The 26,999-nt window shown below is 34.8% G+C and overlaps 1 protein-coding gene across 1 annotated transcript; it reads right to left on the reverse strand.

Moving 5' to 3' along the window:
• Positions 1–395: 395 nt before the first annotated feature.
• Positions 396–26,545, reverse strand: CHMP2B (charged multivesicular body protein 2B). The gene is made up of 6 exons (XM_019745444.3): positions 25,749–26,545; positions 12,775–12,866; positions 7,810–8,004; positions 4,246–4,348; positions 2,306–2,412; positions 396–2,100 (listed from the first exon to the last, which is right to left on the reverse strand). Exons 1-6 carry the CDS (start codon positions 25,780–25,782, stop codon positions 1,990–1,992), a joined length of 642 nt encoding a protein of 213 aa, XP_019601003.1. The 5' UTR covers positions 25,783–26,545; the 3' UTR covers positions 396–1,989.
• Positions 26,546–26,999: the final 454 nt, after the last annotated feature.

Consider the following 26,999-nt stretch of genomic DNA (forward strand, 5'->3'; position numbering starts at 1 on the left):
ATTTTATAAATGTAGCCAAATCAGAATGACTCTGTTCTCTCCTTTGGGTCCCAAAACCTTCTGTGGCATCCACATTTGACTGAAATAAAAGAAACCATTAAGACTTATCTGTTAAAAAAAAAAAAAAATTAAATGTTTATCCTCTGGAAGTTCTAGGAAAGGAATTGTCAGATCAATTTCATATGAAACCACCTAATTCTTAGGCTTACTCCATTCACAAACATCAGTCCTATACCAACTGTTAATTCTTAAAAAGACAATTTTTGTTAAAATGTAAGTAGCAGAGTTATCTAACTTTCTTCCCAGGAAAATAATAAAAATCATTCTTTTGAAAAATTACCAGATATGCATAAAATTTTTAACTTCAGCAGAAGCCAAAAATAGAGTAAAAGAGATTTTTTAGAAAGCATTAACAGCAATAAGTCTTTATTGGGATTTTTTTTAACAAAATAATTTTTAAAAACAAAAGTCCCACATGTAAACAAGAAAGTAAATAACGTTAGTTGGCATCACTATGTACATCCAAGAATCAAAACAAGTCCTGGGTTAACATTCCATAATCCAGTAGAATCTTTTGATCCATCAATGTTTAGGGTAACGATATTTAACACTACCAATAATGCAACCTTTTCTTTGAACTTTATAAAATGGTTTATAGATTATAAACTGTATCATTTAGCTTTTCATTCTTCCCACCAATCCATATGCCACATATACACTATTTCTAAAATGTTTTTGTATTTTCAATAGTCCAAAATGTTCATCATTCCAAATTAACCAGGTTACACCTATCTGGTCTCCTCCAGGGTTTTTATGGTGGGATGTGCTAGAACCCATATATTACAACATCATTTTTCAAAACTAACCTAGTTCTAAGTTCTGTCTCTAACTAATCTGCCAGCTCTTCATTTCTTCTCACTTTGTATACATACATTAAATACCAAAGCAACTTTACCTTAAAAAATGCTAAGACATTAATACACATTTAGGCAGTAATTTCTGACAAAGCTGTAGTTTATTTACCAAGAAAAAAAGTGCTAATTTTTATTTTAAAATTTAGGTCGAGTATTTCCATAGTAGTGTTCCTTAATTGAGAGAATGATGGCTTCAATTTAGAGGGTTCCAAGTACATATTAATACAGTTCCAAATTAAACAGATTAAATTATAATTCATATGGAGAAAATTTCCTCAGTTCTTGGAAGACCAAAATATATCGTTTTATTACTATAAAATGTTATTAATTCAGTGTTTGTTTTTGCCAATGTATTCAATTCACTTTTATAAATTTTACAAAAGACAGCCTAGATAATTTTTGTATGAGGCTTCAGTTTGAGTTTAAAATGTAATTCTTTTCTGTCAGTTAAATAAAGATGTGCACAACGTTTGTACTGTTTAAGGCAGGTGCCAAGAGCATTTTAGAAGGTAATAAACTTACCATGTAGAATGTCCTCCCAAAGGAAAAAGAAAAAAAAAAAAAAAAGCTCATGACAGTTTTTAAGACTGATGTTTAAATAGCACTCTTCTTTTAGACCATTTAAAAATAATTTGGCAGCTGAACTGCCTATGGTCATAACACATATCACTGACAAAGGACAAGCAACAGATACAGAATTAATGAAATGCTTTTAGTATTTTTACAAGACTCTTCAAGTTGGTGCCGACTGGCAGTTAACACGATTTTTGTATTCAGTGTAAAAAGATTTAGGACATAAACTACACTAAGTAATGAATATAATTTCTCGATGCCATGCAGAAAAGTCAACTTTTACACATCATCACTCCTAAATAGTTCTAATTAAAATCCAACCTGTTCCCATTTTGCATCGTTATTCTTTGGCAAAAGATTCAAAATAGCCATGGGTTAGGACAACTGGTTCACTCATGGTCTTCATTTTTTTTTTTCCCCCAAAATAAACGTGTTTTGTAAAAGGAATCTGCAGTGTGCCTGGTTTATACTAAATATAAGCAAAATATTATGGCTTTTTTGACTAATCTACTCCTAAAGCTTTGAGTTGTCGTTCAATCTCTTCATCAGAGATTGTAGCTTTTGAAGTAGAGGCAGATGGTAAGCTTCGGGCTGCTGACGGAGCTTTGGCCATCTATGTTAAAGAGAGAAAAAGAGAAAAAAAAAAGTGTATTATTGAACATTGGGGCTAGGATATAAAGGATGCGCTACAAAGAGGTTTAATTTACTTTTCAAACAAATATAAAAACATGCACCTTGTTGTAAAGGACAACTTAAAACAATTAAGGGATGAAAAATGGTAGAAATTATTTCCAACTGAGAAGCGAAGACATTCATACCTTTCCAGAGATTTCAATTCCAATCTCATCAAGAACTTGGTTCACAATATCTTGGCTTTCTTCTTCATCATCAGAGCCATCAAAGATGTCATCAAGTGTGTCATTGACTTGGGGGGGGGAGGTGGGGGAATAAAGCAGTTACTTTCAAATGGATTTCAGGTTAGATTTAGATTTACATTCTTAGAAGGTGGCCCAACTATGTGTATATATTTTGTATATAATAGAAGGGCAAACTTAGGTGAACCAACAAATTACAAAAGTCACTTTCAAATGTCAGTGAAGTTCACTGATAAATAATTTTTTGAGGCATTAAATCTGAATACTATTCACTGCAACACAAATTATTCTCTAAGAAAACAAGTCTACTTAGATTAAAAAAATTATTTAAAAATATTTAATAAATAACAACTATATGATATTAATAGCTACAGGTTTAAAGCTTTTAAGTATGATTCCACAAATTGAATTCATCGAGTTGGTAGCTATTAAACCTGACCATGAAAGAATCAAATATCCTGTAAATATTTGGGAGACGACTTGCTCTTTTTATACCTATAATTATATTTTCAACTTTCTTAAATTTACATTCAAAATGTAGGCAGGATATTCTATCAAAGTCTAAGGTTCAGTATTTTATTAATATTGAACGGCATAAGAAATATAGTTAATAATATTACAATAACTATGGATGGTGTCAGATGGGTACTAGACTCATTGAGGTGATCACTTTGTAAGTTACATAAATGTCTAATCACTATGTTGTACACCTTAAACTATTATAGCATTGTATGTCAATTTCCGAGATCAGATGAGATCGGGCGCGTTCAGGGTGATATGGCCATAGACTGTATGTCAACTTTAATTGAAAAATTAAAAAGAAAACACGCTTGCAAAAAATGATGCCAGCTTTGACATCACATGTAAGTAATAATTAAGTGTTGACCGGGATGCTGTAAAAGGTCACTCATTCATTATTGGTGAAATAAAGACAGGTATGGGATAATCTTTCTGAGAAGAATTTGATAGTATGAACCAAAAGCATTATAAAAGTTCATACTCTAAGGAGATTTAATAAATTTAGACAAAGATAATATAGAAACATTTATCAAAGGATTATCAAATACATTGAAAATTTAAAACAGTATTATTGACCAATGCAAGAATGTTTCAATAAATTCGAGTTGATGTTATTTAATACTAATGTTATGCAATATTAAACCATTTTTAGAAAAAAGACCGAGAAGATTTAAGGTCATGAATATATGCTTATGTTACACTATTGTTTTTTAAAAGCAGGATCAGGTTCCCAATTTCACAAGTAATATGATCTTACTATTATAGGATATGGGAAAATATAGGAAAGAAACATATAATATTAACAGTAACTATATCTGAGTACTGTGATGATAGATGTTTTTATAATATGTTTTTCCCTTTGTTCTTCATATTTTTACGACAACACGTAATTCGTTTATAGTCAAAAAAAGAAAACTAAATTTTAAATAACTTTGGAAGGGGCAAAAAAAAAAAAAAAAAAGAAAGAGCTCCATTAGCTCAACCTCCAATATCTATAGTATGAAACAATCAACATAACTTAAATTACCCAATTTATATCAGGAAGAATTATTTTATTCACAAGTTGGTTTTGGTCCACTAATCAATAAAATAAAACTGCTGGGGCCCAAATGGCATAGAAATATGGCATAACATATTTTACATTTTTCCTTCAGTTAAACATTAATAAAATTTTGAGATTTATAAATTGCCATTTAAAAATACATTGCAGTTATAATATAGACTTCTATCTAGAAGGGTACTGTATCATTTTTTCCCCCAATATTTGTGCGTTCATGGATGAGAATAAGATGCTGCAAGTAAATAAACTTGCCTAATTCAAAGATGAGAAAACAGTACATTTCATTACAGGTTATTAAACTTACTCATTTCTTCAGTCATTTCCATTTTCATATTTTCCTTCTGGAAATTCTGCATTGTTTGTAATGTTTTTTGTGGGTCCACCTTCTTGTTAACTGCCTGCATTGTCTTTAAAACATGAAAAGATTCATGTTAGCTACATAATTATGAAAATTTTACTATGGATAAGTCCAATGGGAACATATCAAATAGAGATAGGCTTTGAGAAGATACATACATAACTTAAGATACTCATAAGAATGTTATGTATTCTAGAAAAAAATAAAATACTTGTTTGGAAACCATCTGCTTAACATCTATATAATAAAGACTGGTGTGGAACAAATCTCATTTGAACAGTAAGCAAAAAATTACGTAATAAAAACACTGTCAACATAAAATCCATTGCTGTTCAAGTGGGAAAACTACATTTGCCTATTATGTGATGAGCAGGTAATGTCTAAATTAAATAGAATTCTAATTTAAATTTTACAAAAACTTTCAGTAATTTAATGTCTAAATTAAAAAGGATACACCAGCATATAATACTTAATCCATTAATGTATTTTAAACCATGGTTTAAAGAAATGAACAAAACATTGAGTTTTGCAAAAATATGTGAAAAGAATTCTTATGTTTTATATTCACAAGTTATTTTATTAAGAGATGATGTCATCTAGTATAGGCAAAATATATTACATACCTATAAAATGTACATATAATATATATATATACACATAAAACAAATTTAGGTACAGATCGTATGTGTCTTATATAGTTAGCTCAGAATTAAAAGACACTATACAATATAAAACATCAGTTTCAAAGACATGAAGCATAGTCTTTTCTCCGACAATCTGTACGCAATGCATCAGCCAAAGTAATGTTTAAATAAATATGACACTACATTTCCCCCAACCTCTGTCAGTCCACACATACCTAACTCCCCAGCAGCTTTCCATTGCTTTTAGTATTAACAGTCAAATTCCATAATTGGCCTGTGAGACCAAATAGCAATTGAACTTTGCTTAATAAGCCAGTCTCATTTTGCACCAGTGCCCTCTAATCACACTGATTTTTCATTTCATTAAATGTGCCATGCTGTCTCCTGCCACAGGACCTTTGCATATGCTGTCCCTCACCTGGAATGCTCTTCTCTATTTGCTTTTACCGTGTTTCCCCAAAAATAAGACCTAGCCGGACAAACAGCTTTAATGCGTTTTTTGGAGCAAAAATTAATATAAGACCCGGTATTATATTATATTATATTATATTATATTATATTATATTATATTATATCATATTATATATTATACCCGGTCTTATATTATAATAAAATAAGACCAGGTCTTATATTAATTTTTGCTCCAAAAGACGCATTAGAGTTGATTGTCCGGCTAGGTCTTATTTTCGGGGAAACACGGTACTATCAACACTTCAGATTTCAGTTTATATACCACTTTCTTAGGAAAGTAGTTCCTCATATCCCAGATTAGAATATGTACCCCTGTTAAATCCTACTCACTATAGGAGAGATTTCATATTTATTAGTGTCATTTATAATACTTTACTTGCAACTTATATTATTGTAAATAACACAATTATTCATTACAAATTATTGTAAGCAATAAGAATTATAATAATAGAGTAGTGAATGCCTATATAACCTGACTGTGTGTCAGGCACTTTTCTAAACACTTTATATATAATAATATTTAAAGTTAAATGACATTTCAATCTGATAAATCTTTATGTGCTAGGTACCACCATTTTCCCTGTATTACAAATAGAGAATGAAGACACAGAAAGGAGAAATAACTTGAACTGGTCACATAGCTGCTAAGTGGAGGTGAGACTTGAACCCAAGTAATCGGCTCCAGAACTTACATTTGTAATCGCTGCACTAAACTACCTCTCAATGGGCAGCTTTTTAAGTAGACTGCGATCTATTATAGGTTAAGCCCTTGCCTGGTTTTGCTTTCCACTTCATCCCCATCACTTGTTATAGTTCCTGCCTTTAGGTTCTAAACAAATATTTTCTGAATTAACACATTTCTAAGACATTTAAGTGAAAATTCCAATTCAGACATCTGTCTATGGCAGGGTCTCATATGGTACCTTTTTCCAGCTTCCCACTTTCAAAAATTGCAAAACAATTACAGTTGATCCTCATTATTTTTGGATCTCATATTTACCTACTCACTAACACTTATTTGTAACCTCAATCAAACTCGCAGTACTTTTGTGCTCATTTGTGGACATGTACAGAGCAGCCAAAATTTGAGTCGCCCAACATATACATTTTCAGCTGAGACCAAACAATACGACACTGCCTTCTTGTTTCAGCTCTCACACTGTAAACAAGTGTGCTTTTTGCCGTTTACTTATTGCCGCATTCTTGTGTCTTTTGTTGGTGATTTTGCTGTTTGAAATGTCCCCTAAGCAGAGCACTAAGGTGTCATTTACTGTTCCTAAGTGCAAGAAGGCAGTGATGTGCTTACGGAGAAAATATACTTTGGTAGAGATAAGCTTTGTTCAGGCATGAGTTACAGTGCTGTTAACCATGAGTCAATGATAATGAATCAACAATATATATTAAATATAGTGTCTTTCAACAGAAACCCACATAAAGCAAATTTCGGTATGGATCGGTTGACAAAAATGTAGCCGAAGGCTCACTGGAACCTAATCCTGTATTTCCCCAGGAGCAATGGGTCAATATTCACTAATTCCATGTTCTGGACTTTATAGAACATTAACTACTGCAAGTAATGAAAATCAACTGTATATACCGTTTTACTAATGTGAACCTCATACTTTCTCTCCTCTGTGGCTTTTTCCCCTTTTGTTCTTCATATTCATACTCCTCCTTCCCTATATTTAACACCTAGTGATATTTTTAAGACCTAGGTCTTTTGCAAAGTCTTTCAGATCATTCTATTTAAAGATCTGTGCAGTCCACTGAAGCTTAGCACAGACTGAGGTATAGTAGGTAGTTTCCTTTTCAGACATATCTTAACCCCCCATCCTCCGCCCCCAACAGCTGAACTGTAAGATCTGTGAGAGCTTCTAATTAAACTTCTTATTCCTCAAAGTACTTCATATACATCAAGAAACTCATTATCTATTAAAACATCAAAAGGTTCACAATCCTTTAAATTCTATAGTACAAACATTTTTTATATAAAAACCACACATTAAACATAAGTTCCGATTAAAATTAGTTGGTAAGTCCTTCTGATAGTTAGTATTCATGTGTCCCTCTGACATATACATGAAAATGAATCAAGAGGAAATTACAATTCTAAAGGAATCAAAATTTATAGCTTAATGAAATAAGAAGCCCAAAAATCTCTGACAATTTAAGAGAAAAAAGGCAAACACTGCTTTAAGCCAATTTAAAAATCTAGAATTTAAGTATCTAGAAGAAGTTACATGAATTATCTAGTATTATAACTCATGTTACCAAAAATGACACAGATTCTATATTACATATACATCAGGAGGTGCTCTTAAATCTGATTTGAATATTAACATTTAAATATCTTAGATTAAACTCTAAGTCTATGGATATAAAGGCTCCCACTTACTTTTGCTGTAGTAGACATCGCTCCAGCCATCTTCATCTGGGAATTCATCACTTTTGTTTGTGTGGACATAGAAGTGACTTTTGAACTTACAGCAAAAGTTCTTGTTTTCTGTTTCCGCAGATGTACAAGCTGTTTGGCTAAAACTCTGCAAGCGTCTTTATTACCAATTTTGGCCATTTTCTTAATTTCTAACTCCTAAGAGAAGAAATAAAAAGAAGGGAATAAAACCATTGAGGGGTAGGCCTCAATGCTTTATTTCAGAAGAATTGATTAAATATGCATAATATACCCTTTTCCCCTGATCACGAAGTGAGGCAGAGGCTGTCATAAAGTCATAGAAAAGAATAATGTGAGAGAGCAATTTATTCCACTTGTTTACATGGGAAAGACAGAATTAGTACCTTCATCCACAAATACAAAGCTGGTTCACAAAACAGCACTCACATAGAGCCCAGAAGAAAATTAAAAAAAACTCAACCCAAAAGTAGGTAGGAAAAAAGAAACAAAACAAATGAACAGCTGGTGAGACATAGCAAAAAAAGAACACAGTGGTAGATTTAAAACTAATAATATAGACATATTAAGTGAAAAGATCCATTTAATATCTCAATAAAAGGAAGGTTGTCAGATTAGATAAGAACCTAAACATATGCTATCTCAAGAAACCAATTAAAAAAAACTAAGTAAAATAATAGAAAAATACATTCTATATAAACACTTATTAAAATCTGGAAATTAGGAGTGGCTACATTAACATCAGATCAATCAAACAAACAAACAAAAAGCAAAACAAAACAAAAAATACCTTGAGTACAAGGAATATTACCCACAATAAAAAGGGGCATTTCATAATGATAAAGGAATTAATACCTAAAGATGTAAAAGCAACGCTAAATGTGTATGCACCTAATAGTAGTGCTTCAAAATATGTGAAGTATGTATAGCTGATAGAATTGAAAGGAGAAATAGGTAAATACACAATTAGCATGAGGGAAACCAACAACTCCTTTCTTATATTGCTGTAACTGTTAGAACAAGTGGACAGAAAATCTGTAATCATACAGAAGATTTACAAAAAAAAACACTACTATCAACTTAACCAATATTTATAAAAAACGCCATCAACAGCAGAATACTCATTTTTTAAAAGTGTACACTAAAAGAACAAACAAAAAAAAACCCACTAAAATATACCATATTCTGCATCAGAAAAAAGGTTCAATAAATTTAAGAGGACTGAAATGAAACAAAGTATATTCTTTAATAACAATGAAATTAAACTAGAAATCAGTAAAGGAAAATTACAAATGAGCAGAAATTAAACATGATTCTAAATAAGTCCTAGGTTAAAGAAAAAAAAAGATGCCACATATCAAAATGTGTGGGCTACAGTTAAAACAGTTCTTAGAGGGAAATTTATCACATTAAAACTTATATTTGAAAAATATCTCAAAAGCTTCAAAACAGAAAAGTAGAAAAAAGAAGAGCTGAAAAAAAACACACCACTAAGTAAACAAAAGAAAGGAAACAGTATAAACAAGAAAAAGAATCTATAAACTAGAAAAGAAAAAAAAAGGACAGAAAAATTAATGAATCAAAGCATTTTTTGTTTGTTTTATTAACAAGTGATTGACCATATTGATAAACCATTAACCAGACAGATGAGGGGAAACTGAGACAGACAGACAGAGAGAACACATGAATTACAAACATTGGGATTGCAAAGGGGGGTCATCACTTCACATCCTAAAGATGTTAGAGTAATAAGAGAATACTATGAACAACAATATGTCATTACATTTTAACATTTAGTAGAAATGGACAAATTACTTGACAGATGCAAACTATCAAAGCTCAGTCAAAAGGACAGATAACCTGATCTATTCTATATTTGCTTTTCAAAAAATGAACTTGTTATTTAAAAACCTATCCACTAAGAAAACTTCATTCCCAATGGCTTTATTGATGAGTCCTATCGCATATTTAGAAGAAATACACAAACCCTTCCAGTAAAGGAAAGAGTAAGTGGCACTTTCTAACTCATGCTTCAGATCAGCATTACTCTGATTGTCAAAACCAAATAAAAGACACTACACAAAAAGACAACTATAAATCAGTATCTTTCATGAACACAGATGCAGTATTCTTAAATTTTCAGCAAATTGAAATAAAAATATTTAAAAAAATACATTACTTATGAAGTTTATCCCAGGAGCAAAAGCTTGATTCAACTTTGGAAAATCAATCAATGTAAGTCACTACATTACACTGTAGTGTAGTAACACGATAATAACCTTAAGAGATGCGAAAAATTTAAAAACAAGCGTATGACAAATTTTATTCCTGATAAAAAGTCTCAGCAAACTAGATTTAAGGAGGAATTTCCTCAACCTGAGAAACAGCATTTACAAAAATCCTAGTTAATATCATACTTAACGGTGAAAGACTAAATGTTTCCCCTTAAGATCAATAAAAATATGACGATGTCTGCTATCAGCACTTCTATTTAACATTGTAAGTTCTAGCCAGTGTAATAAGGTATGGAAAAAAAGCATCGAGATTGGAAAGGATGATGAAAAGTTTAATTTATTCACAGATAAAATGATTGTCTATGTAGAAATCTAATAGAATCAATAAAAGCTACAGAATAAATGAATTTAGAAAGGTTACAGGATCCAGATTAATATACAAAATATTAATTTATTTCTATATACCAGCAAGAAAAAATCAGAAATTGAATTTGTTTTCAAAATATCATCTAGCATCAAACAGTTAGGGATAAACCTGACAAAAGTGCAGGACCTGTTTAATTACGATTACAAACCGCTGAGAAATATTAAAGGTTTAACTAAAGGAAGAGACACAGCATGTACATGGATTGTAAGGCTCAATACGGTTAACATGTCAATTCTTCCCAAATTAGTTTACATGTGTAATGTAATCCCAATCAAAATCTGTTTTGTAGAAACTGACAAGTTTATTCTAAAATTCATATGGAAATGCAACACCTAAAACTGCCTAAACAATTTTGAACAAAGTACAGAGTAGTAGGGTTAACACTATGTATGACTTGAAGACTTACTATAAAGCTATACTAATAAGAAGTGTGGTAGTTGCTTAATTAAAGCAACTTAATTAAAGTTACATAGATCAAGGAAATAGCATAGAGCTCAGAATGAGGCTCATATGCATTTGGACAACTGATTTTCAAAAAAAAATGACAAGATACTTGAATAGGGAAAGCTGTCAGCAACAAATGATATTGAAACAACTGAATTTCCATATGTAAAAAGTGAACCTCTTACCCTCACACGACAACATAGTGAAATTTAATTCAATAAAGTTCACAGTTCTAAACGTAAGAACTAAAACTATAATACTTCCCGAAGAAAACATGAGAGAAACTATTAGTGACTTTGAGTTAGGCAAAGATTTTTTACATAGGACACTAAAAACACAAATCACAGAAGAAAAGAATAATAAATTGCACTTGATAAAAAAAAAAAAAAAATCTCTGTTCCTCACAAGATATTATTAGGAAAATAAAAGACAAGGTCAAGAACTCAGGAGAATATTCGCAAAACATGTATTTAATAAAGTAAGTATATCCAGAATATATAAAGAACTATTACAACTAAATAATTATAAAACAACTTGATGAAAAAAAAAATGGGTGAAATATTTCAATAGACACTTTGGCACAGAAGATAGGTAAATGGCAAAACTTGAAAAGATGCTAAACATTATTAGCAATTAGGAAAACAAAATTTTAAATGACAGTCTGCTACACATCACTAGAATGGCTAAATTAAAAAGACTGTCAACTCCAACTCTTGGCCATGATTTGAAACAACTTTACTCACATATATAGCTGGTGGGAACAGAAAGCATAGCCACTTTGCAAAATTGTTTAGCATTCTTATACAGCTAAATATACGTTTAACCTATGACCCAGCAATCCTACTCCTAGGAATATACCCAAGAGAAATGAAAACATATGCTCACACAAAGACTTCAATTGAATGTTTATAGCAACTTTATTCAAAATAGTCAAAATCTGGAAAAAATCCAAAGGTCCACTGGCTGGTGAAAGGATTCACAATTCATGGAATAGCCACATGATAGAATAACACTCATCAGTGAAAAAGAATTAATACTGATACATGTAACAACACTGATTAATCTCAAAATAGTTATGACTGAAAGAAGCCATATTAAAAAAAAAAGAGTTCATATTATATAATTCCAATTATACAAATTTCTAGAAAATATAAACTAATCTACAGTGACAGATCAGTGTTTGCTGAACTGGGGAAGAGGAAGACAGGAAGGGATGGGTAGGCAGGATCACAAAAGGAATAAGTTAATACATATGTCAAAATATATCAAATTGCATGCTTTAAAAATGTAGTCTACATAAATGCTTTAAATATGTATAGTATATCATCAATTATACCTAAATCATACTGTTTTTTAAAATATTTTAAGAAATATATTTAATAACATAACATAAAATATTTAAAAATAGCCTATCTATTTTTAAAATTACATTCATTATCACAGAAACAATGATAGTTAAAATATCAAGTAAGTTAAAATACAAGTTAACATAATTATTTTCTTGTAACCCTCTCTTGTTTTCCAGGACTATTTTATCTTTGTTATAAACTGAGAAGAATGTCAGCTGTTTTGAGTAACATTACTTCCTTGACATGCATGACTTTTAAAATTGAAGAATAATTTGATTTTATAATCAGCAGAATACACAGAATCCTGATAAAAGGCAGCAGAATGACACAATAAACAAAGGTAAGCGGGAATTGCAGAAAGGCATAAAATTCCATTTCTTAGTAAAGCAAATCACTTACCACCTGCCATGTGTCTTTTTCTTAGTTAGCTAATTATTCCAACACTAATTTCCAAATTTGTATGAAAAGTTAAACTGAAATTTAATGTTCTACTTACCAGCTGTTTTTCTTGTTTCTCTAATGCTGCTCGATCTCTGCTTATAGCCCTCTGTGTACATCGTAACTCTCGATTCTGTTCCTTTATCACATCTGAGAGAAACACAAAAGAAACCTTAATGTATGGGTTGTAAAACTTCCTTCAATACCATTTAAATATTGGACTTATGTCAATAAAATATAAACCTTGATTCACTAGGTGTTAAATCTTTTTCTTTCAATCCAATGTACTAAAAAATTAGCCAAATATTCAAACTTGAATTATAAATACTGATTATATAAAGAATTACAAAAGTGAGTGCAAGTATGCTATAACCTAAGGTTTAGCTAAACGTACATATAAATCATAATAAAATACTGCCTTAGAGAATTGATTAGTATACTATGTTTTATATGGCACATATGTATGTCACAAACATACAGCCTTTTCAGTTTTCCTTACTCCAGTATTATATGAAATCGTAGCAAGACCGGTTATGTGATGATTCAATCTTTTTTTCTACACTAAGTTACAACAGAGTGAAGCAGCAGACCTTCCAGTAAGTCCCACCTCTGACACTTGATCATTATAGGATGATACGTTGGAAAAGTTAGTTAACACTCTAAACTTCAGGCTTCTTATAAAATAGGGATTGCTGGTAAGGAGCATATAATATATACAATGTCCTGAAATACTGCAAGTGTCCACTCAATGTTTTTCTAATTTACCTCAGTGCATCTAAATCCACTGGATACCTTTTGAAGAATTAAAGTTTTAGTCCAGGCCCGATAGACAATCATTTGGATTAGTTGTTGGTAAATAGTGATTTCTTCAAAGGATCACGATTTAGATGGTAATTCTTACCAAAACTGATCTCTCATTGTCAGGAATCTTTTAAGTGCTTTACATATATTATATAACATAATGTTCATAATAATGCCATGGAATTGACTTTTCTATTATTCCATGTATAAGAAAATTGAGGGTCAGGAAGTTTAAATAACTTGCCCAAGGTCACAAGGTGGTCAGCAATAATGCCAGATTTGGATTCAAGGGTTCTGTCTCCTGAATCAGTGATCTTAATCACTGTAATAGAGTACCGTGTTTAGTAAAGAGAAACATTTTAAAAAGCAACAGAAAGAATAGTCTCATCATCAAATGGTGCTGGGACAACTGGATATCCTCATGAAAAAGAATGAAACTGGAGTACTGCTGCACACCATATATAAAAATTAACTCAAAAAAGTAATGACCCAAATATAAGAGCTAAAATCATAAAACTTAAAAAAACACACAGGAATAAATATACATGAGCTGGGATTTGGCAATGGATTCTTAAATATGACACTGAAAGCACACACAACAAAAGAAAAAAATATATAAATTAGACTATGAAAATTAAAAGCTGTGCATCAAAGCACATTATTAAGTGAAAAGACAACCTACAGAATTGGAGAAATATATGTATATTATATATTGGAGGTGCCAAAAAAAGGTACACAAGTGGACACTTTGGTCAGCGTTGCTCAAGCAGTAGTTCGCCGTAATCAGAAGTGTCTGGATGCTGATGGTAACCACTTTGAGCACCTCTTGTAATTGCAGAAGTCAAACGTGACTTGTATTCATCTTTTGTTATCGGTATATATTGAGCATTGAATTTCTTAAAATTTGTATACATTGTTTTGGCACCCTCTTTGGTATATGGCAAGAGTCTATTACCCAGAATATATAAAGAACTCTTACAACTCAAAAAAAAAAAAAAAAAAAAAAAAAGGACAAACAACCCTATTAAAAATGAGTGAAAGATTTAAATAGACATCTTTCCAAAGAAGATATACAAATAGCCAATAAACACATGAGAAAGATGCTCAACGTCATCAGTCATTAGATACCACCTCACATCCACCAGAATGACAATAGTCAAAAACAAAAAAGGGAAAAAGCAAGTGTTGACGAGCCCATGCAGATTGCTACCTTTGCATACTGTCAGCAGGAATGTAAATTATTTCAGCCACTGTGGGTAACAGTTTGGTGGCTCCTCAAAAAGTTAAACATAAAATTATCATGTGACCCAACAATTCCACTCCTAGGTATTTACCCCAAAGAACTGAAACAGGCACTTAAACAAATACTTGTACACAGATGTTCATAGCAGCACTATTCACAATCGCCAAAAGGTGGAAACAACCCACATGTCCATGAACAGACAAATGAATAAACACATTGTGATATATACATGGAATGGAATATTATTCAGTAATGAAAAGAAATGAAGCACTGACACTACTGCAACAAAGATAAACCCCAAATATACTATGTTAAATGAAAGAAGCCAGACACAAATCGCTACGTTTTATGATTACACCCATATAAATATCCAGAATAGGTTAATCCACAAAGACAGAAAACAGACTGCTAGTTGCCAGGGTTGGGGAGAACGGTGAATGGTGAGTCACTGTTTCGTGGGTGCAGAGTTTTATTCTGAGGTGATGAAAATGTTTTGGAACTAGGGATGGAGGTTACACACCACTGTGAATATATAAATGCCACCGATCCCTTCACTTTCAAATGGTTAATGTTACGTGAATTTCATTTCAATTAAAATAACAGTAAAGCCAGCAACCATTATCCTTTTTGGTGATGGAGCATCACAACTTATGTTCTACCCTTTCTATGTATAGTATGACTTTTCTCAGAATAGAAATAACTAATTATACTGAGTAATAGGCACTATAATACGTGCTTCACAACAACCCCAAAATATAGGTACTATTATCTCATTTATTTAAAAGGAGGTAATTGATATTTGGTGAAGTAATCTGCGCAAGGGAGAAAAAGTACTAGAATTCATATACAGGTGGTCTGATTCCTAGGGCTCTGACTTTAACTACAATATTATGTTGTGAAGTTTTTCGGGCAAAGAAGATATAAAACTATCAGAAGAGGGGTTGGGGAGCTGGGTGAAAAAGGGGAACAGATTAAGAAGCACAAATTGGTAGTTACAAAATAGTCACGGGGATGTAAAGTACAGCACAGGAAATACAGTCAGTAATGTTGTAACAACCATGTACAGTGCCAGGTGGATACCAGACTAATAGAGGGGATCACTGCATACATTATATAAATGTCTAACTATGCTGTACACCTGCAAGTAATATAAAATAATAATGTCAACTGTAACTGAAAAAAATAATTTAAAAAAGTTATTTCCCCCAAAATAACAAAATAAAAGTAGTACATTTTAAAAGAATAATAGTAATAAACAGAAATAGTTATCAGAGACATATTCCTTATATAGACCCATATCAATAAAAACATACAGTATTTCAAACTGAATGAAAAACATATAAAGTCATTACATAAAATATAACTAATCAACTAAAATGACAATTTAGTCTACAACATACAGCATCTTTCTTCTGACATCTGTAACTGACACTAAACAAAACAGCAAAAAAAAGCTCTCATTTCCCTATCTTTCAAAGAAATCAAAAGCTTTTTCATCTTCAATACTCAAATACTCCCAATTTTCTTCTTTTGCTCTTAGTTCTATATCTTGCCAAAGCCAATGGATTGGTATGAAAACATTCACCCCTTACCCTACTGTTTCTACAGAAAATATGCTCTAAATTTAAAACTGTGAAATTGGAAATGAACTTTTGTATATAACCACTTTGTGTACCAAAAACTCCCTCAATTCTATTACCGTGTTTCCCAGAAAATAGACCTAGCTGGACCATCAGCTCTAATGCGCTTTTTGGAGCAAAAATTAATATAAGACCTGGTCTTATTTTACTATAAGACTGGGTATAATATAATACTGGGTCTTATATTAATTTTTACTCCAAAAGATGCATTAGAGTTGATTGTCTGGCAAGGTCTTATTTTCAGGGAAACACGGTAATATAAGATGAAATACTGAGATAGTAATGATGGTCTTCTAAAGTTACAAGGGTACTAACTAAACTGAAAAAGAAGCCACTGCATTAATAAGTTAAATTGAGGATAGATAGACACAGGTGCAAAGCATCTGCTGCGAGCCTTGATGGCTAAGATCTAGAATTCTACCAATATACACTTTTTCATTACTAGGATGGCATAATGAAAAAATATTTGGTCTTTGTCCTGAGTTCCTGGCACAGAGCTCCTAAAACCCTTGGAATTTCCTGAGTAACAGTAACGTCTTTTGACTCAGGACGGGGGGGCCCTTATATAGCTTTAGAATGGGGCTGGTTACAGAAAGACCAAATACTTGGTTAGAGGGTGGTAACTTTCAGCCCCAGCCCTCCAAGGGTAGTGAGGCTAGAGACTGGCTTATAGAAACTCTTGCACAAAGAGACTGGTAGAGCCTCTGGGTTGGTGAACATACTGACACGGCGGGAAGACAGCATGCCTACAGAGGGCATGGAAGCTCTCTCTGTCCACTGGGCTCCCCACCCCGCCAATCCCTTGCTTCCATTTAGCTGTTCCTGAGTTTTCGCCTTATGATAAACCAGTATTAGTAAGTAAAGCACGTCCTGAGTTTTGAGAGTTGTTTTAGAGAATTATCAAATCTGAGGAGGGAGTTGCTGCGATACCTGAATTCATAGCTCACCTGGAACTTGTGACTGGCATCTTAAGTGAGGACAGTGTTGTGGGGATGAGCCCTTAACCTGTGGGGCCTGTGCTAACTCCAGATAGTATTAGGATTTAACTCAATTGTTGAAGACACCCAGTTAGTGTTGATCGGAGAATAAAGAATAGTTACAGCCATTTTTGTTGAAAACAAGTATTACGACACGAAATTTTAACAAAACAGAATTTAATCGAATAGTTTGACTTCGCTTGTCTTGATTTTATGTAACTATGTGTACCATAATTGTCACTGTATATTAGAGAAGGCAAGATAAAGAAAATTAACTACTACAAATTCTACAGCCTATTGTTAATAGGCCTATTAATATTTAAACAGTTCTAAGCTATAAACTGAGAGCATCTAATGTTATATACTAAAATCCAGTCATAACATTTTAAAACATGTTATGGTAAGTAGGAAAAGGTAGTAAAATATTTTTTCATATGAGAGGTATATCCTATAAAACAAACAGATTACTCTTTTTTTTTAAACAATCCCTAATGAAACCCACACTTAATGATTTAGTCTTCTAGATAATTCAGAAGGAATAAGATAAGAAATGTTCTGAGACACTTTTAATGTTTTTAAGGCCAAGTTCATTTTCCATTACAGTTATTACTTAGTAGGTCTGAGCTCTTCCCCAAATTACAAGCTCTTTTAAGAGTAAGGAATGCATGCATTTTATTTATTTATCTATTTCTATCTCCACTTTTATGCCACTAGTATCCTAACATGTTAGTCAACAGCAATCTCAGGGAGTATAAACATATATACTGAAAGGTAAAAGCATTTGCCTTATAGGTATATTAAACATATTCCTTTAAAATGTATAATAAAATTTATTGGGTATCAAGAATTTAACAACAGTAAAATCTGAACTATGACAGTTATCTTTCTACAATGCATAAATGGAACACTGAAATAATCAGACAATTCTCCTATAACTTTCTGCTTTCCCCTCTTTTCATTCTGAGTCCAGACAATGACAGAAACATGTATAGCGTATGGCTGACATCTAGGAGAGATGGAAGACTTGGCTCCTGTCCATCATGTGCTTCCCTGTCCAACCTCTGCTTCCATCGAAGCACTCCACAATAGGTGACAACAGAAAACTTGCAAACTGTGAAAATGTCATAAATATATGGATGTACCTATGGCATGCTCTCTCTGTCACATCTGGTGAGGTAAAGCGGGTCTGGGGGCTGCCCCACCCACCATCCTCTTCCCGCTCATCCCCAGCACAATACTTAGAGAAGCCCACCCAGGCTAGCTCCACTCTTGGCATTGAAAGCCTGCCTCAAGCCTTTCAGACCCTTAGCGCTAAACAAGATAACACTGGAGTGAAAAAATCACAGATTTCAATTTTGGACTTAAGATACAGACAGAAAAGGTTGTCCTGCCTTCTTTGGTTGTTCTACGTCAGTAAAGTCTATCTGCTTACAGAAAATAAGTAAGTAAATAAATAACACATCTGAAAGAGCCTCCCATGTGACCCAGCCTAGCTCACTAAAATTCTCCAATGGAGTTTGAGGTTGACCCCAACTTGAATTATGGCTGTCCTTCCAGACCTTGTTCATTTATATACAATTTACACATTTGAGAATTAAAGCAAAAAATAATCATCAACTCTAAATGTGGAAACTCATTAATCTGTGAGGAACATTGTTTTTTTAAGTGCCTGCCTTTTGAGAGAAGGGAGGGGTCTGTCTCAAGCCTGCAGGACAGTTCCGATGACTGCCCCAGGGGCCCTGAGGCACACACAGCTCCCGCATGGAACCCTTAGCGGGATTCCAGCTGGTCTACCTGACAGCACCCACTACACAATATACTGGGTTCAGTGCTTTACTATAAGGTCGCGATGGACTTTTTAACGTAATTTAGCATATTTTCTGCTTTTAAATGTATTTCTTTAGGGCAAAAATCATTTTGATTTATGTAACTTCACTGCCTATCAATTATCTTGAATCTAACCATCACATGTATTGAAAAAGGAGCACAAAATGGCCCCACATCCCGCTTTACCATCTCCATTAGAACTCCTTGGGGGGGATGAAGATCCCGAGATGAGATGAGAGGGAGCTCCCACTTTAGCTTTCATCTGTAAGCTCTGCATCAGCTGGTATTACTGGATATGGTGGGTATTGTGGCACTGGGATGGTGGGACAATGCGTATTAGATAAACCCTGATCATGACTACAAAAGCAAGAGCCAGGAGTGTGAGTTCTGCTCAGGTGAGCACGGCAGAGCTCAGCGACAAACAATAAAGTGGGCAGGGGCCCTGCTATATGGGGATATACCATCTTCTTGGATTGATGAGGAGAAAAATACTGTGCAAAGATGCTATGAGCTCAAAGGTTAAGGTGTAAGAAAGAAACATTAAAGGTCAGTTCCTAGAAAACGCTGGCTCTAGAAACCAAATTTACTCAAAGGCAGAAGGGAAGTGACAATGAGAGAGTAGGTAAGAAAGAATCAGAATTTGATGTTCAAAGCAAATTTGTTTCTCAAGCTTTGGAAACGGTATATCAGAAATCGGAGGAATGGCATCAGCTTAACCCGTTATGATAGATGGTAAAGAAAAATACAAAAACAACAACAAACAAAAAACTATGAAACAGAAAGAACAAGGAGTATCATGCCAACAGCTTTACTCTACATACGGCCCATGGAGTCAAGGATCCACTTAAAAATGAGGTTGAAGTTGAAAAACTCAGCACGACTTGCTTGGAAGGAAGAGGCAGAATACTAAAGAGCAAACAGGAGACTCTATAGCCTTATGGTGGCATAAAAGGAAGTAAAAAGGAATCACCATCCCCGCGCAGTAGTCTCAAAATTCACTCCAGCCCTGAAGAATTCATTAAAATGAATTTACTTTTGTTAAAGTATTGTTTTTTTTTTCAAGACTGAAGGAAGGTATTGAGATGGGTCACCTGTCAGCAGATCTTGGGTCACATTTGGTTCTCAATGACACGGGCTTTGGTGGTATCATCAACAACAGCTTCAATTCAGGAAACTGTCAAACGGCATTTTTCAGCTTAAATCAGTCAGGGAATGAGAGGGAAAACTCTGAAAAAAGTCTCACAGACATCTGGACTTGAAGATAGGCAATGGTAGCATGAAAAGAAATACCAGTCTTTGGTGTCATGATAGGGATGGAGAAATCAGAGGGGAGACATTTTCCTGCAGAAATATCTCAAGTCAGGAAGAAATATGGAGAACGTTGCTCAGAAAAACGCTAAGAGAGTACTGTGTGCCTGAATCCTATACGTTGTTGTTGCCATTATTATTATTATTATTATTATTATTATTTTGGCAGGCCACGAATGTAGCGGCCAAATAGAAAGTAAAATTTGAGTTTTTAACTATTCAGAATAATAAGCACTAAGAGAACACACAGCATCCTAGGGAAGATCTGAGTCCTGTAGGTAGCACCATAAGAATGTTTTATTTTATTTGGAAGAAAGCAGAAATATTTCTGGAGGGAATTCAGTTTATATACATGGTAGATTGTATTCTCTCTGGAGCTATTGGACATGTAGCATCACAACCGACCTTTTGACAGGAGATTTATCCCAATTTAGTCAAAACTCCACAGGTTCTGAACTTGGAACAACCAGCATATAAGGACACTACCCCAATGAGGCAAAAAACAAAAAGCTCTGTTCCTATTTGTTAGTAGCATGCCTGAAATTATCTCTAAACTTGCAGTAAAGTTCAAGGTAGGTAACTATAATATGGATGTAGACTATGGCAAACTTTGCACACTGGAAACACTACTTTGGGTTAGTAAATTCTATTATTTTGCAATTTAGTTTCTAAATAATAAATTGCTACAGAGATATTTTCATTTATCCTGAAGATTCTCTGCAACCTAGTAAATATGGAACATAGGAAAAACTTAGAATAAGCATAACTGAACTTTGGAAGAACACAGGATCTACTTTGGTTCCTGAATGCAAGTCAGGAAGAAGATGCTTAACACACACACACACACACACACACACACACACACACAGAAGGAGTGAGGAATTTGACATAATTTGAGGTGACATCAGAGAAGAATTACTTTCGAAAAGGAAAAAGACCTGAGATAGTTCAGGTTCGCTAGAGGAAGAGAAAAAGGTAATTTTTTGCATAAGCGCGTGATAAAAAATATGTCCGAGTGAGAAAAAGCATGGTATATATACAGATAAATACGAGGATAGTGTTGCTGGACAGTAAAATGTCCAGACATGGCCAGAAAGAAAGACAAGGACCAGACCAAGGAGTATCATATATGCCTTATTAAAGAGTGCCCACGTGATGCTCTTGGTACCAGCGATTCAATAAAGGGGTTTATACTGAGGAGTAGTGTGGGAAGATTTGGGTTTCAAGTATATCAATCACACAAATGACTTTGTAGATGAATGACTTTAGTGCTACGAAGCTATAGCAAAGAAACACAGAAAGGTGATATAGTAAAGTGCAATATAAATGGGATCTGAATTAGAGCAAGGATTTGAAGGCATACGGAGCAAAATCAAATATTTAAGAAGCAAAAGGAGCAGGATTTGGAAATTAAGTGAAAGCAAAATTAAGAACTCCCAAATGCTGAAGGAGGAGAATTCAGGAAAGGAACCAACCAAAAGGAGATGGTAATGAGTTCTGTTTGGGATCTCTATAATTCCACATGTTTTGGGGGCATGTAGGTGGAGATACTTAGAAAATCGTTGGATATATTGGTCTGAAACTCGGAAAACTATGTCTAGAGAACCAAGCTGGGAATCCATCAACATTTAGGTTATAACTGGAATAACAGGATTTTGGATAAGATCATGCAGTTGGAGAATGTTCAGTTAGCACAGTGGTAGCCTAAGCTGGAACCAAGAAGAACACTAATATTTAAGGGGTAGATTAAAAATGAAAGAAAGGAAGGAAGTGAGAAAGGAAAGAAGAAAAACCTGAAAGGAGAAAGAAAAAGAGTAATCAGAGGAATAGGAGGAAAATTAAAAGAGCATTATGTCATGGAAGCCAAGAGTTTCAAGGAAGAAATTATTATAAGGATCAAATGCGAAACATAGGCCCAAGAGATGTTCAACACAAAATGGCCATTGAATTTGGTGATCTAGAAGTCATTGATGATCTTAGCAAACTCTCACTACATGAGATGTAAAGTAAACTGGTGCAGAATGGGGGGCATCTGAGAAATAAAGAGGTGGAGATAGGAGATATCACTATTCCTGCATGAGGTTTAGACGAAGAGCAAAAAGAGACTGGATAATACTTCCTAAAAAACGATCTGTCAAGAGAGTCAGGAAAAAGAGGGTTATTTGCAGTTCTACTACCATTAGATATTAAAGTTCTACCACTAATTCTGAGAGAAAAGGGTCTGGTTCACGGACAAAAGGTGACATTACATAGTACCTACCGAAAGTTGAGAATTCCAAGTACTTAGCAAAAATAGCAAAACTAAACTGAGCCACAGGGTATCTAACAACACAAAATAACAATGAGTACACTCAAAAGGATGAGGCCTGGCTCTGCCACTTAGCAGCGGTGTAATCTTGGGCAAGATACTTAGCCCTTGGCCTCTCAATTTCCTCATCTATAAAGGGCATAATAACAGTGTTATCTAATAATAAGATACTGCATACAAAATGTTAACTTGGTTCTGGCTTAGAATAGGACCTTAAATTTGCTTTTACTTAGGGTAACAGACAAAATTACACAGTGCATACTGAACTTCACTTTTTAAGAGGCATATTTAGTTGTGCATTTATGACAAGTCCTCACGGCATCCTGATTTACAGATTCATAATTAGCTCCAATAAGTAGGTCACCATTCATCTACTTAAGGAACAAAAAAACTGTAAATACTTTACCCTAATATATGTGTATATATGTTATAAATCAGTAAATAGAAAACCAAGGACTCAATTGTAATTTCAAATTCAAAAGAATCTTCCTCTTCTATGGCATTGAGGTACAATTCTCATTAATTTCTGTAACAAAGTATACACTGCAGAGACTTGTTCATCTCTGTGTCAAAAATGAATTAAACATAACTCTGAATAGTAATAAGTGCTATAATGTTGTCTCCCTTTTTAATTTGCATGTGCACTAGTCTTTAATGATATAGTATGAAACTCTTCCAGCCAATCCAAAGAGACAAAAAGATTCAATTATTCTTCAGATCTATAAACAGTTACATATTTCCCTTATATATCAGAATTTCATTACAGCTGAAACAGATAAAAAGATAGCATATAGTAAAAGATCTCATGATCAATAATCAGTGAGTCCAAAGACCTGGGAGAAATGCATGAGAGTACATTAAATTTCATAATATATAGCCTCATTACTGCTAGAAAGAATGCTGTCACCCTTTAAACAACCAAAACTTCTTTTTAATAAAATAGGAGTAAAAACATCAGTAAAGCTCTATATCAAAATAATAAAAGTACAGTTCTAGAATTAAGATGTCATCAAGTGATTTGAATTGACATGATAATTTAAGAAAACATCAAGTATACAGTTTGGTAGTTATAGTAAATGTACATGGTGGCCAAATTTACATTCAGAAATTTCATATACAGATCTTTAAATCAGTAGATAGCTCCTAGCAAAAGTCTTTAAGACTTTTTTTATTTTTTTTTTCCACAAGTGAGTCTATTTGAGCAAAAATATTTCTTGGATGAAATTAACCCAACTGCAAACGAGTATACAGTTAATACCATCACTGCACATCCTGTCTTTTTTTTTTATTCATCTTTGTACTTCAAGCCCTATAGTCCTTAGATTGCCAAAAGTACCAGAAGCACAGCAATGAGAATACAGAACTGATATTTACATCTTTCAAAATGTTTGACAGATATTAAGCAATTAAAGCTAGGACATTTGGCTGTTAATGTTAAAAATTTTAAATTTAATTTGTAACATTGCAGTAAGAAAATTGCAACCCTTTTCCTCTGTTTAGTAAATTCTCACTATATAAAACTGAAACAAAGAAATAAAACCTATTTTCCCACCGTAGTGTTATACAATAACTGACAATCACAATACTGGTACTGGAACACTGAAAATAAAAAGTGCCATGTTAAAGATTAAACAGCATTCTCAGGAATAACACATAAAACCCATTTCACACAACTGTATTACATCCTATAACATCTTGGTAGTCATCCCGGTACTGTAAATGGTTAATAAGAAGTCTCAATTAATAAAAAGTGAATAAGTTTAAAAATACATTTTCATCCACTCAGGGTAAGAAAAAATACATTACTGGGGTAAAATGACATTATGTCTTGAAGGGTAGAGTGGCAGAGTAAAAATGACGTCTTTGTTATCCTCTCCAAAATAATTCTGCTGGCATTGGAAGTGTCAATACAAAGGAATGAAGGAGTTAGCCCAGGTCTAGACTGAGCACCCTGTTTGTACCAATCACTGTCTAGCTACCACTGCTCCTTTTGTGGCAGAATTGGATCCCTACAAAGAAGTGATTCTTTGGTTGAACCATCAGCAACGTAGACTCAACATGTAATGGGGAACACGATTTTTAAATCACTTGAATGAATTTGATTCCTGGTAGCAGTCAATGAAAATATCAAGACTATCAAGACTAATCAGCGTCATATAAACATACATTACAGGCAGAGCTTACAAATACCAATTTGTGTACATTCACTTTTTTTCCTCTAAAGATGACATTGAGCTAAATGTCTGAAACAATACAATCATTTTAAAATGTCAACTTCTATGCAGATAGATAATACACATCTCTTAACTTTAGATAGTAAAAGATAATCATAAGAGAGAAAAATCCATTATGAAACTAAAGCCAGGCACTTCCGTTGGGTTTCTTTTATTTCTCTACTGGAGTCAGTCAAGAAGAATTTTCACATCTCTACTGATAGTGTGTTTTTAGCACAAGACCGATCTAGACCCAAGTTCATACTGATAATTGGAGGCTGTTACTCCCCGCCCCGCCCCCACTTCGCAGGCACAGGTTTCCGGTCTGCATGCCTAGAACTAGTACAAATCCAACCTGAAGCAGCAACAAACCAAGCAGACGAAACTAATAAGAAATTCACTAAAGCACCAAGGCTAACGACACTCTCAGGCCAGCAACATCCTGCCTCCTCCAAATACTCAGGATCTCGTTAAAGAAAAAAACGGGGCGGGGAGGTTGTGTTCTTAGAGGAAAGAAACCAGACTGCCCAGGTGAGGTTGATGTGGGGCAGTCAGACGAGATGGGGAAGCAGAGCAATGACGCAGAGGGCGGTCACCTGTGGGGCCGCCCGATCCAGCTCCGCCCCCAGGGACAGCAGCGAGAATCGCGGCCAGAAGCTCCCAAAACACTACAGGGAAACAGAGCTGGGCCCCTTCGGCCCGGCCTGGAACTCACCGTCCACGGTTTTCTTCTTGAAGAGGGACGCCATGGTCAGGGACCGCGCCCGGGTGGCCCGGCTCGGCCCGGTCCGGCCCGCGACTGGGAAAGGACAGGAGGGAGAAGTCAGGCTCTAGGAGGGTTCGCAGTGCCGGAGCCGAGGGGCCGGAGAGGAGGGCGGGGTCTCCAGGCCGGACCCGCAGAGGGCGGTATCCGCAAAGCCTTCCGCAGCCGAGTCGTCCCGAGCTCAGGTGACTGTGAACTAAGACACTTTTTGGAGAAGTCACTTCTGGGCGGCGCCTGCGCGTTGTGAGCACGCGCCTGCGCACTGCGGCGCCTGAAGCCGCCGCCGCTGCCCTCACTTCAGCTGCTGCCGGGTCCTCCGGCTTTTGGGGTCGAGCGCGGCGATCTGGCAGGGGCTGGAGGTCGTAGCAGATGGTGGGAGACTGCGGGCGGTGTCCGGGGGCTTCCGTGTGCGGGTTCCGTACTGAGTGGTGACAGAGATGAGCTTTGATTAGCCCGTTCCTCTTTGCCCCGGGGAAACTGGAAGTAGGGGTCCCCTGAGTCCTAGGACAAGTGTGAGTGGTCCCGGAACCAGTTGATTTATGATCATCTCGTTGCTGTCAGTATCAGTATTTTCATAAGTGCAGGGTTTGCTGGTCATGCTGAGGTCCGTGGCCCCGTGTTGTTTGTCACCGGAGTTCACGTTCTTTTCCGCCCTGACTCGCTCAGCTGTCGCCCCGGCGCCCACCCGCGCAGCCAGCCCCGTGGGGGACCGGAGCGTTAACCTGCCGCCCTGGGCCTGGGGCTCCGAACACCCGGTGTCGGTCTCCGGAGATCCGGTTTCTAGGCCTGGGCGGAGAGGAAATGAGGAGCACCTTGAGTCATGCAACACTTTATTTGATGTTCTTGGCTGGAAACATGAAAAAAAAAAAAAAGTATACCGGTTAACATGTTTCCAACTCTCTTTAAAATCTCGATTATTTGTAATTGCTCAAGAAAAATTCATGGCTATACTGTGAACTTATCAGAATGCTGCATAACTGTATATTGTTTACTGTGGAAAAAAAGCACTATCATCGTGTTGAAGGAAAAACATACTGGGTAAAGAATCCTGTGTGTATAACATAAATATGAAAAATTCAATTTTTGGATCAAGACTTTAAGTTCATTGTTCACCTCAGTGTGTGTGTGTGTGTGTGTGTGCGCGTGCGCATGTGCACGCACACACACATTAGTTTTATATCTTATTTCACTATTTAAAATCTT

Source organism: Rhinolophus sinicus, chromosome 17 (assembly GCF_057876585.1).
Source record: "Rhinolophus sinicus isolate RSI-liver-muscle chromosome 17, RSI-T2T, whole genome shotgun sequence".
Lineage (NCBI taxonomy): Eukaryota > Metazoa > Chordata > Mammalia > Chiroptera > Rhinolophidae > Rhinolophus > Rhinolophus sinicus.

Bases quoted from the DNA above. Each gene is read 5' to 3' on its own strand.
- CHMP2B (XM_019745444.3), bottom strand. From the start codon at position 25,782: ATGGCGTCCCTCTTCAAGAAGAAAACCGTGGACG. The intron at 4,349-7,809 runs GTAAGTGGGAGC...CATGTTTTAAAG, and splicing joins CGATGTCTACTACAGCAAAA to ACAATGCAGGCAGTTAACAA. The intron at 2,101-2,305 runs GTATGAATGTCT...TCTTTAACATAG, and splicing joins GAATTGAAATCTCTGGAAAG to ATGGCCAAAGCTCCGTCAGC.